Source organism: Hippocampus zosterae, chromosome 17 (assembly GCF_025434085.1).
Source record: "Hippocampus zosterae strain Florida chromosome 17, ASM2543408v3, whole genome shotgun sequence".
NCBI lineage: Eukaryota > Metazoa > Chordata > Actinopteri > Syngnathiformes > Syngnathidae > Hippocampus > Hippocampus zosterae.
Genome location: NC_067467.1, coordinates 4,796,878 through 4,808,946, shown reverse-complemented (window position 1 = coordinate 4,808,946; position 12,069 = coordinate 4,796,878). Strand labels below are relative to the sequence as shown.

The window sequence follows — 12,069 nt, the reverse complement described above, 5'->3', positions numbered from 1 at the left end:
GTGAGGGTGCCCATGTCATTTTTATCCAGTTGTTGCATGCACAAAATGCGTAAAAGTAAAAAATCCAAAACAAACAAACAAAAACACATAATAGAGGGGGAAATGATATGGAAGGAGGGGGCATTAAAAATGGTGGGGGGGAGCAGTGCACAGCAGGTTTGTGACCACAGCAAGAGGAGGAGGAGGAAGAAGAAGAGGAGGAGGAGGAGGAGGCGGCGGCGGCGGGAGGAAGACCAGCCAGGCAGCAGTGTGCCTGCAGACGTCGAGAGAAGGAGCGGAAGAAGGTAGGACACCACGTTTCATGTTTTTAGCCTTTTTAACGCCATCAACACAAGACAGATGGAACACTCCCTCATCCCTTCATCCCTCCGTTTTCCCTTTTTTTTTGTGTCCTCCATCTGCCGGCGAGGAAGAGCGGCGTGAGGGATGAGGGACTGAGGCTAGGGTGGAGGAGTTAGCGGGGGATGGGGGAGCGGCAATATGTCAGCGGGGAAGAGGGTGCAGTAGTTTCGCGCCGTGTTCACGGGGTTGCAAGGACCACTCCCTTGTTTTAGGGACCACCATGATCACGGTGATGACGATGACGGTGAGGACGATGAGGCGCAAACAAGAGGATTAGCTTCATTCGTGACATGTGTTCACTACGCAAGCTGTTTACAATTGCACAAAATGCCGTAGCACTGTAGCTGTACGGAAGAGCGACATCATACCGTCACGATACTTTGTCGATGCACGTGACAAAGAATGTGTTTTCAACATACTTGGATATGTACTATTCAGATACGATCACGATACTTTGTCAATTGGATATGTACTATTCAGATACGATCGCGTCACATTGCAATCAAAATGACGGTATCATCATTCTACACATGTACAGTATATATGTCTGGACTGTATAGAATACGGAAAGATGTTCAGTTACGCTAAAATTCATGTTCCTTCTGGAAGTTTCTCAAATGACTGAAATTAGTTCATGAGCCTTTTTAGGGAGGTGTGGGAGAGAACTGGCTGCTCTGTGTAATTTTTCCTCTGTCCTGGGAGGAATATACTATACCATAGCTTGATGCGTTTTGATGGCTCCACATTATGATCGTTGTGATTTGGTGGAGGTCCTTGTTGGTATTCACATCACAACCTTTTTTTTTGGGGGGGGGGGGGGGGGGGGGGTTATTTTGAGACAGATCGTGAAAATCTGATGTCCAATCATATGCCTTGGTGAGTGCCATCATGTTTGTGTGATCCGCCCGCTAAGCTGTTAATGAGATTTGAGTGCAGAGTACATTTTTGTTGGATCGCTACCCAGAGAGTGTCTGAGTCTATTTGTGGCGCTGCTGACGTAGACGTCCTGGCATATTTCAATATGGGCATTTCACTGTATGGGCCATATCAAAACAAGAGTCCTTCCGTTTTCTCTAAGCAACCAAACCATCCCAGCTTCAAATCTCACCTTTTAGATTAAAAAAATTAAAATTCTACATTTCAGTTAAGCATCAGCTCTTCAGCATTAAGACGTGCATTTCTATGTGTTCATTTATTTCATATTTTCACTTTGTGAAAGTTAAGTGTGACCAAACCTGGTAGGTTTACTCCTCCTCCTCACCTGGAGGATCCATGAAAGAAGCCATGCCGGTGCTCACAGCAGGAGCAGGTGAGATGAGACCCTTGATGTTATCTTGGCCGCCTCGATCATATTCCTTAATCCTCTTCCTCGTCGCCGTCTTTTTAGGGCTCCACGAGACGTTGGCCCTGCTCACCTCACAGCTGAGGCCCGATGCCAACCACAAGGAGGACATGGTCTTCCTCAAGGATGTTTTCAGCGAGAGAAGCTTGGCGTACCTGATGAAGGTGAAGAACATTATTAAGAATTGACACTGTACCTCCAAAGTACCAAAGTATTTATGTCAAATGTGACGCCTTGCACCGGTACATACATTGAAGACTTGAATAAGCATGACCTGTAACTCCTTCTCATATTTATTATTATTATAGTTATTTCCACAAGTTTTGGAACTGACTGGGTTAACCTGGGATCTCAGGGAATGCATTTCGTGCCATGTCACGATTCACGTGGAAATGTGTGTTGGTTAGCGTACGTCCATCGTTAGCGGGTACAGCAGGATTTAAACGAAGCCAATAAATGAACACGACACCACTCTTTAAAATTGCTTCGCTACGTTAGGGTACAGCTGCCAATGTGAAGTAAAAATACTTTTGAGTAGCAAACACACGCATTTAAACGTATTTGCGAGTATGAAACGTACAAGTACACTCAAATATGCTAACAGGTACGTTTGAACCAAGTACAATATCACTGCGCGTTTTAATGACACCATAGTTAGTTGCGATTGAACTCTATTCAGATAACTCGTTCATACATTGGGGGCAATTTGTGCCTTTGGGAAGAGTCTTACCCGGGTAAGTGTGTTTCCACGGTTTTTTGGTGTGAAAATTCGTTATTTGAAGGAAATCAGACCTGGAGTCGATGCGAGTTGCTGTTCGCATTTTCAAAGGGTTCCTCCATTGACTGTACCATTTGTGCGCGATTTTAGCATATGTTGTACAGGATTTGTATGCTATGCTCTTTGTCTTGTATTGACTTTTGCAGTAAACTCCAACTCGTGTGTCATTAAACACCTTGAATCTTAAAGCACGCTCAGAGACGGCAGAATCACATACGCCGCACACCTGCCACTCAATCTACACGGTGCATTCAGGGTACTTTCACAACGTCGGAAACTTGTAAACGCACTGCGTCCTTCTGGACAATCATCGTTTTTTTCTGGATAATGTTTTACAGATCAAGAGAAACCAAACTCTAAATCGTAATTTAAATTTCAATTAATCGTGCCGCTTTTTTGTGCCACCTATACGAATCTAATGAACTATATTTCCTGTTCTATAGCACTCTAATATTCGATATTTACACATAAAATGCTCTACGCAAATCCAATGTGGCATATGATTTAACATTTCTGTTCCAGATCCATGAGAGGTTGAGACAGTATGAGAGACAAAGTCCAACCCCTGTCCTGCATAGCGTCTCCTCTCTAGCCGAAGACGTAAGTCGATTAAACACTCACGCATGGCCATGGAGGCGCACATACACAATAATAATAAAGGACATAATAGTGTCCTTGGGGGAGGTAATAACCCTGAGTGGTCTCCATCCAAGAATCATTACAAGACCTGTTTGAAAGCTGTAAAAAAAAGTGCAGAGTCATCGCCAGGCACATCTCATTCAGGGGCCAGCATCCTGCAGCCCTGGCAAAAGTGCTGACCTGGTCCCCGCTCACCACTCACAGGCCACTCAATTCTGAGTGAGCTTGGCAGGAAGCCCATTTGTGTGTGCGCTTGTGATTGACAGGTGACAGACGAATTGCAGAGTCGCCCAATGAACACGGAGGAGAGGGAGCTGCTGCAATTGCTGACATCACCGCATCTCAAAGTAAGACATCTGTCATTAGTCTCCTCACCTGTCAATCACAGATGCACTTTTTGTTGTTGTAATTGAAGTCGCGGTGTTGTGGCACACGGCCAGGCCCTTCTGTCTGTACACGACACGGTAGCTCAGAAGAGTTTCGATCCCGTCCTGCCGCCCCTGCCAGACGACTACGATGATGACCTGGAGGAGGAGTCGGTGAAGATTGTGCGTCTCGTAAAGAACAAAGAACCTTTGGTCAGTGCTGACGCATACCAAAATGAAAAATGGTGCAATCAAGAGTCACACAGATCGGATTTTAATCGCATACCGCGTGTGTTGCCGACACCTCAGGGCGCCACCATCAGGAGGGACGAGGCCACTGGGGCGGTAATTGTGGCTCGTATCATGAGAGGGGGCGCAGCGGACAGAAGTGGTAAATTGTCAAGTGACCCCTTCCCCTAACATGAACCCTTCTAGCCTCCAAGCTTAATCATTATCCTTCACCTTACACTGCTAACCTCTAAACCTAACCTATGCCACTGATCCCTTACCCCTATCTCTTAACACGATTACAAACTAATTCCTAACCATAACCCCGACCACTATTCCCCATCCCTCCATCCTAACCTCAAACACAAAACCTAACCCCGAGCTATCTGTGATCCTTTTTTAGAAACCCAATGCTCATCTAATCAAGAGGCATTTTGTTTAGCAGCTTGTTTGTTTTGCACATCACGGTCTAATTTTAGCACATTTTCTCTGTTTACTATTCTCCTGACACATTTGGAATGGAATTTGCATCAGAATGATTTCCTCATGTCTCCGTTATTCATCCGATTGCTGTTTTTTGTAGCTAATTTTGGAAGCCAACTGACCGATAATGACGAAACCGCTATCGAATGATAAAAGGCACAGAGATGCGTTTGAAGGTTAAAGACGGCTAAAGAATGAAAAGAAAGATGCATACGTTACAATACGCCATCGAGTCTCCCGAGGGTTTTAGCAACATGGGTTTCGTTGCAGCAAAGAGACTATCCAGATCCGTCGACCCAAATAGATCAATCCCACCGAGCACCCCTCTGGGACTGATTTTTGTTTTCTCTTCACTGTCATCTTTGTGGTTATTTGCAGGTTTGGTCCATGTAGGAGACGAACTCAGGGAAGTCAACGGCGTCTCGGTGGTCCACAAGAGGCCCGATGAGATCAGTCAGTTGCTGGTGAGTCAAAACGGATGGATGGTCGTGCTTCCCTCTGATTTGAATGATTCCTTCTTCGTCTTCCCATCCAGTCACAGTCGCAGGGCTCCATTACTCTGAAGATCATCCCCGCGATTAAAGAGGAAGACCGACTGAGGGAGAGCAAGGTGAGCCTCCATGACGGGTAGCTTGCCAAAGAGCTGATTTATAAGATAAAGGCCCAATCACACCACACGGACCGGGTCAGGCTCCAATAAGACAAAGCGAACATGATACATAAATTTCTACTGCACCCAGGTGTACTTGAGAGCCTTGTTTGACTACATCCCCTTGGAGGACAAAGCTACGCCATGCCAGGAGGCCGGTCTTCCCTTCAAACGTGGCGACATCCTGCAGGTGGTGACCCAGGATGACCCTACGTGGTGGCAGGCCAAGCGAGTGGGTGATAGCAACCTCCGTGCTGGACTTGTCCCATCCAAACACTTCCAAGAGAGGTACGCAACCCGGCGTATTGTTCTGTGCTTTCTTTGTAGCCTAAGCTTTCCCGCACTGCTGTTATTTATCACGGCCGCCTCCTCAACATAAAAATACATTACTACCCCAAATGCTTCTCCCTTTTTTCTCCTTACCAGGCGGTTGGCATACAGGATGAAAGTGGGCACACTCCCCAATCCCAAGTCCCCCAAAACGCCTTCCTGTAAGTTTCCCACACCTTTCATAAATATGAACTAATAATGACATGAATGAATCCTTATCTGTCACGATGACTGCTGAAATAGATCACTTTCCCGCTTCCTTATGGTGGTCCATTGGGGGCGGGGGGTGTTTATGAACATGCAGCCAGGTGTGCGGTGGCTCAATCCGTGTGGGCTGAGGGTTGAGGGAGAGCATGAGATGTTAGCTAGCAGGCGATCCGATTATGAGTAGCAGTGGGGGGAGGCCACCCTGGTTTAGTAACATGGCAGCTACCCTCTGCCAATCTTAATTCCTGCTCCTGCCCCAGCTGGGGGGCCTGACCGCTGCTTTTCCCCCACTCGTGACTTTTATCGCCTTAAATCCAGCATATGGCAATTTGGATTTTTGTCACATCAAACTCAGTATCAACCAGTATTAACCAGTCCGACGCAAAATAAAACAACATAGAACAGAGTGAAGACTTTTTTGTTGTTTTTAGACATGAATCTGTTAAAAACACTCTCAACTCATTTGCTAGCGGCTAGCATGACAAACTTACCGAAACGCTATGATGCTGAACAACTCATCTGAGGCATCATTGTCAGTCCAACATGAATCTGTAAAAACAAACAAACAAACAAACAAAAAAGCTTCATTTACTCGATAGCTAGCGGCCATTGCAAGATGCTAACATAGTCATCAACATCTCCACCAGTCATCAACCGACAAAATTAAACAAGGCTAAACACATTCCATGAACTCCAGGCCAAATGTATCAGTCTAACATGAAACTGTTTAAAACAATAAAATAGTCGTAGTTCGCACAAAATGATGTCAGACTTCCTCTCCGCTCATTAGAAACCAAACAAAATCACCTTCATCTTAGACTAGCATAGTGACGTCATGTGTACTGTATGTTGTTGTTCTTCTCATGTATTATATGTTGTCTTTTTTACTGTCTCAGACGATCAAGCGTGCGATAAAGGTGAGTACAAACGCAATCGGCACGGCTTTAAAGGCAAAGGCATGTTGGCGTGCATATTTCCACACCTATTAGCGTCTAATGCCTCACCCCACCGAAATAATAGTAACAATATTGTATGACGTTGTGTGTGAGTGTGTGTGTGTCATAGTCTACTTCCATCATGTCACAGATGAGCGTACAGAGTATTGTCTAGATAAGGGGTAGGAACAACTGCGGAGTTACGATACTGCAATCATTTTGATATCGCCAGAAATCTACACCGCTCGATAACTGGTAGATGGCAGGAAATACATCACAATGTCCATGAACGTGAAGAAAGAAAAGTTGGCACACAAATGCTTTACCAAATGCATATCGCACGGTATCGTTACCTGATACCGTATCGTTTTGGAATGTGGGAGGAATTCAAAGAACTTCGGAAGTGTGAGGTAGATGTGCTTGCCACTATTCCATTGTGCTAACAGATGTCATACACGCCATATCGATGTTGTCCCACCTGTAACTGGGCGTAGATGAATTTTTCTGTGTTGTTTGGGTGAAGTCACACCATCCCGCCAATTTTCCATTCTGTCTATATTATTCCGATCCCGCCTCTTCCGAACTCCACCCGTGTCGCTTACCCATCCCTTCTTTTCCCTGCTTACCTCTCTACAGACGACTGTGACTGTGAGGGCTATTTCAATGGACAGTACATAGGTGAGAGCGCGTACACGCCGCTAATCTTGCTCGTCATGGCACTTGGCTGGTTCCCCCGATGCAACGGGCCCTGGGGGAGGTCCCGGATGTTTGGCTGCAAGGGTTGAGGGTTGCTGTTGGAGGGTCCAGGATTCGAGTGCTAGATGGATTCAAACCCAGTTTCCACCAAACAATTTCTGGCGTTTGTACCGTAGCCCTTTTTCGGATGCTTGCATTAAGGTACCGAGCGCGCGGGTAGAATATCAAATGATGTTGATTGGTGGAAATTTGGTTGCTGATGTCCCGACCGTGTGGCCTCAAGCTGGTTTCTTATCAGACAATCAGAGGAAGTGTGGGAAAAAAAGGAACCCGACGGGTTCCTCATCAAGTGGTTTTGGAACTTAATCATATGATTTATAATTTGGAGAAATAATCTGCTTTGAAAATTGACCGTATGGACGGCAAATAGTAAAATATATGAGTGAGATATTTTAATATATGTTATTATATTATTTCATATTATATTACCAAAGCGCCGACAGGCCAATTTTGCAGAAACTAAAAATTACACATCAATCCGAAGTCTTCATTATTCCCATTTTACAGCTGCTATGTTGCATCTGAGAGTACCTTTCACGCAGACCACTGACGCATACAAATAGGTGGCTTTGGCCAACAACGAACTGTCCTCGTATGCCTCCGATACTGCTACAGAAATGAGCAAAAGTTACAAGCCCGCTTTGTATCTCACATTCCCAATTAATCTTTTTGATAAAGGCCCTCTGAATAGTTTCCAAGGTGTAGAAATACTGATCAATATGAATTGATATAAACAGAGCTACATAGCAAAGGCACAGGGCGGAGATTAGCACAGCGCGACAATGAAACGACGAGTCAAATTTGCAATGTTGGGCTTGGGGCGAGTCCAAGAACATCCTGCTCACCGTTTTCCTAGTCTTAGCCGTAAGAGTGGTTAGGAAGGGGATTTCAGAAAAAAAAGCCAGCATTGGCGCACAACGTGAAAGGGGCTCTGAACTCCAGCCCTTCCTCCGAAATGCCGCCCCCTCAGCCAAACATGAGCCGTCCGCTTCCCTCCATCCTGCTGGAATGCTCTCACCGGTAATGTCAAAACAGCCGGTAGCGTCACCTTAAAACATTTATGTTTCCGGTACATTCAGCATCCCGCTTGGAGCCGTACGCCACCCCTTTACCGAGTCCCCCATCCATGCCTTCCCAAGCAACCCCCCTCCCCCCCTTCCTAGCCTGCAACTGCATCTGCAGCAGTGCTCCAGCGGACCCCCCACCCAAAATCCCACCCTTTATCCACCACCCCACCAGGGCCCTCCTGCCACGTTGGACGCATTGCGCACTCTTACCAGGCACGTCTGCTGCTCGTTCACCTTCCTGGTGTGCACGTGTGAGGCTAAGTGGGGTCAAGCTCTAACACCAGTTGTAGTCTCTCCTAAGCGTAACGCAGTGATGCCCTCCTGTGGTCAGGTGTTTTCCTGGGAATTTTATTCAGGTACGGTGGCCGGCTTCCCTTGGGTGTGTAGTCTGCCGTCCGGATGACAGGCGGACCCGACTGTGGGGCGGGGCCCGGGGTCGGGTCCATCTGTCCTGCCTCAGGCCCTGTAGCTTTAGTTCTATGACAGTGGTTCTCAAACTTTTGACATCGCAGTAGCACCATCATGACGAATATTAAAAAACATTCATTCATTCATCTTCCGTCCCGCTTGATCCTCACTAGGGTCGCGGGGGGTGCTGGAGCCTATCCCAGCCGTCTCCGGGCAGTAGGCGGGGGACACCCTGAATCGGTTGCCAGCCAATCGCAGGGCACACAGAGACGAACAACCATATACACTCACACTCACACCTAGGGACAATTTAGAGCGGCCAATCAGCCTGCCATGCATGTTTTTGGAATGTGGGAGGAAACCGGAGCACCCGGAGAAAACCCACGCAGGCCCGGGGAGAACATGCAAACTCCACACAGGGAGGCCGGAGCTGGAATCGAACCCGGTACCTCTGCACTGTGAAGCCGACGTGCTAACCACTGGGCTACCGGGCCATTAAAAAACATAACCGGCAAAATGATTCCTTAAAAACGAGGAAGAGATTTCATTCGTAAAATGTTATTGTGCACCATTGTAATATTTAATCATTCTTGGCACGCTTAAGTAGAGGGAATTCAAAAAAGCTCTTGAATAATGACTCAATGACAATGTATATGGTACACAAAAGTACAAACAAAAACATATGATTAAATGAGTTTGAAAATATGTAATGGACTTTAATGTTAAATACAACTGAACTGTAATCTACAAATGAATGAAGATTGACGAGTTTAAAGAAATGTTGAAAATCACAATAGGCACATTTTGAACATTTAATTCATCTACCATTAGAAGGAAGAAGCCAATGGAACTTTGAGAATCACTGTTCGAAGACAAGACCGCATTCGGTATCGAACCGGTTCAAAATGCATGAATATCAGAAGCAAATTTCAAGTCTTTACAGTTTTTGTGCGGTGCCCACCTTACTTTTTTTTTTTTTTTAATGCCATCTGTTTCTGTCACCCCCGACCATTTCCGAATCAGCCGGCCTGCGCAGGAGCTTCCGCCTGAGTCGGAAAGACCGACAAGGCTCCTCAAGTGACGGCTCTGACCCGGGAGACTCTGAGTTCCTGACGTACGAGGAGGTGACCCGCTACCAGCAGCGGCCCAACGAGAGGCCTCGACTGGTGGTTCTGATCGGTAAAGCTGAGGGGAAACATTCAAAGGAAGTTAAGCGATGCTTTCGGGGATGGTTGAATTGAATGGGAATGTTTCTCGTTGCTGTCGTAGGTTCTCTTGGAGCGCGAATCAATGAACTCAAGCAGCGGGTGATTGCTGAGAACCCGCATCGCTATGCGGTGGCCGTACCACGTGAGTGTGCGCCTCCCGAATCCAAATGTCATTTCAGTTGGTCGAACGCATTTTATTGGTCATCTTGCAGATACCACCAGGCCCAAGAAACCTCATGAGAAGGAAGGTGTGGAGTATCACTTTGTCACCAAGCAGCAGTTTGACACTGATGTCCTCAACAACAAGTAGGGTTGCAAAAGTCCAGGGATTTTCAGAGTTGGAAACTTTCTATGGGAATTGAAAGGGGGTGATGAGAATTATTGGGACTAAAAATCGAAATTTACAAAATTGAAGGTCGGCTCAATAAGCACGCGCAAACTGGGCACCCGCGTAGGGCGTTGTTGTGACAAAAATGTGACGTAAACTGAATTTGTGCAATGGCATGGCATGTCTTGGAAAATAGATGCAGATGTTTGCTCTTCTGATTCTGGTTTTCAGGTTCATCGAGCATGGCGAGTACAAGGAAAACCAGTACGGCACCAGTATCGAGGCCATCCGCTCCGTGCAGGCCAAGAACAAAATGTGCATCGTAGATGTTCAGCCTGAGGTATCTGCAATTGTTTCTCATAAGATGTCCTTTATTTGTCCCACACTGGGGAAATTTACAGCCTCCAGCAGCAAGAATGTAGGTAGAAAGAAGAAAAAACAACAACAAACACCGTTCAATTAAGTGCAATATAAACACAAAATGGATAAATCGCAGTGCTATTTACAATTGTCTTTCACATCACTTAATTATTATTATTATTATTATTATTATTGTTATTTTTTATATCATTTCATGCTCATACAACCGCAATCGTCCTTGGAATAAATTATTATGTTTTTTCTTTTACTTGACGCTGCAGGCCTTGAGAAGGCTACGGACAGCGGAGTTCAAGCCTTACGTAGTTTTTGTCAAACCCCGGGCTCCCGAAAGTAGACGGCGACGCACCACAGCGACCTCGCCGGGAGGGGCAGAGCAAGGCCGCATTACGGTGAGTTCCCCGAAGCAGTTCCTTCATGAAATGATGAGCCAGATAATCAAGTTTGTCATAATAGCTTCGATCGACAGCTCAAGTCAGAACACGGTCCTACCTTCCCCTCTCCCGGTTCCCGTTGTCAACCCAAAATGAAGAGCAAGATTCCAACACGGGTGTATGACTCCTCTGGATTTTCCTTCACAGGACGAGGATCTCCAAGAGATGCGCCAGTCCGCCATCCAGATGGATCAGCAGTACGGACATCTGGTTGACCGGGTCCTGATCAAGGAGGACTCTGCCAGTGCCTGCACAGAACTGCGGAGTATTTTGGAGAGACTGGAGCGTGATTGTTTCTGGGTGCCTCTCAGCTGGGTTCGGTCCTAAAAAAAAAAAAAAACTTCACAAACCGCCATCCTTCTCGGACTTGAGGGTCTGCTGCACTTGTCATGCAGGACTTGGCGGGGAACCGAATCAAAATTGCAAAAAATCTGCCACTTCCTGAACGCCACATCTATCAGGTTTGCTTTGAAGAACTGCTTAATGAATTGCTGACAGGCATGAAGGAGCACTCAGTTTTACCACCACTCCAGTTCGAGTCGATCAAGTAGCATGTTTTGTAATAAATAAAGACAACAAACGGAATGCTTCCCAGAGACTAAAAAAAACAACAACAACAGAATGTGACATGTTTATTTTTCCACACGCTTCTTTTCAAGGAACTGCATGTCTACTTGCGTATGTAATGTAAATAATGTACATGTGACTCCTGGTGTGCCAACGAAAAGTGTTTACCTTGGCGTCCCTTGGAGCCTTCACCTGTTTGTATGGATGGAATAATATTTTTTGCCGTTTATTTTAATATTTTACTTGGAACAGCTCAAGGTACGGATACATATTAGTGATGAATGCTAATCAAAAAGTGATGACTAAATTGCAAAAAAAAAAAACTATAATTGTGGCCGACTCACAGGTTATGAACATTTTTAAACTTGTTATGGTTGGTTTCATTTGATGATACATAAAATAATGGTCACATCCTGAAAATGCAATAAAATCTGACAAACTGGATTCTTTATTTTTGGTTTGTATGCTAATTTGCTAAAAAAAACTTCACGGCAAATATAACATTTGTTTTTGTCTTCAAATGCTGTAATAGGACAAATGGAAGTCTCAAAGTTATTTGGGATGTGTAAACATGTAAAAAGTGCCATAATAATAAATACAAATAAAGCTATTGAAGGCCAAGTCT

General features: G+C 45.5%; 1 protein-coding gene across 5 annotated transcripts; it reads left to right on the top strand.

The window, feature by feature from the left end:
- The first annotated feature begins 179 nt into the window (after positions 1-179).
- Positions 180-11,499, top strand: mpp3a (MAGUK p55 scaffold protein 3a). Of its 5 annotated transcripts, none has more exons than XM_052048375.1 (20): positions 180-284; positions 1,562-1,651; positions 1,730-1,848; positions 2,985-3,062; positions 3,368-3,448; positions 3,542-3,679; positions 3,776-3,857; positions 4,556-4,641; positions 4,713-4,787; positions 4,918-5,114; positions 5,253-5,317; positions 6,260-6,280; positions 6,935-6,976; positions 8,412-8,477; positions 9,553-9,708; positions 9,799-9,879; positions 9,950-10,043; positions 10,297-10,405; positions 10,707-10,835; positions 11,025-11,499. In XM_052048375.1, exons 2-20 carry the CDS (start codon positions 1,615-1,617, stop codon positions 11,202-11,204), a joined length of 1,836 nt encoding a protein of 611 aa, XP_051904335.1. In that variant the 5' UTR covers positions 180-284; positions 1,562-1,614; the 3' UTR covers positions 11,205-11,499. The 5 variants fall into 5 exon arrangements, with proteins under 5 accessions (XP_051904335.1, XP_051904337.1, XP_051904333.1 ...); XM_052048376.1 differs by having other exon boundaries at positions 188-284; positions 1,585-1,651; XM_052048377.1 differs by lacking the exon at positions 8,412-8,477.
- Positions 11,500-12,069: the final 570 nt, after the last annotated feature.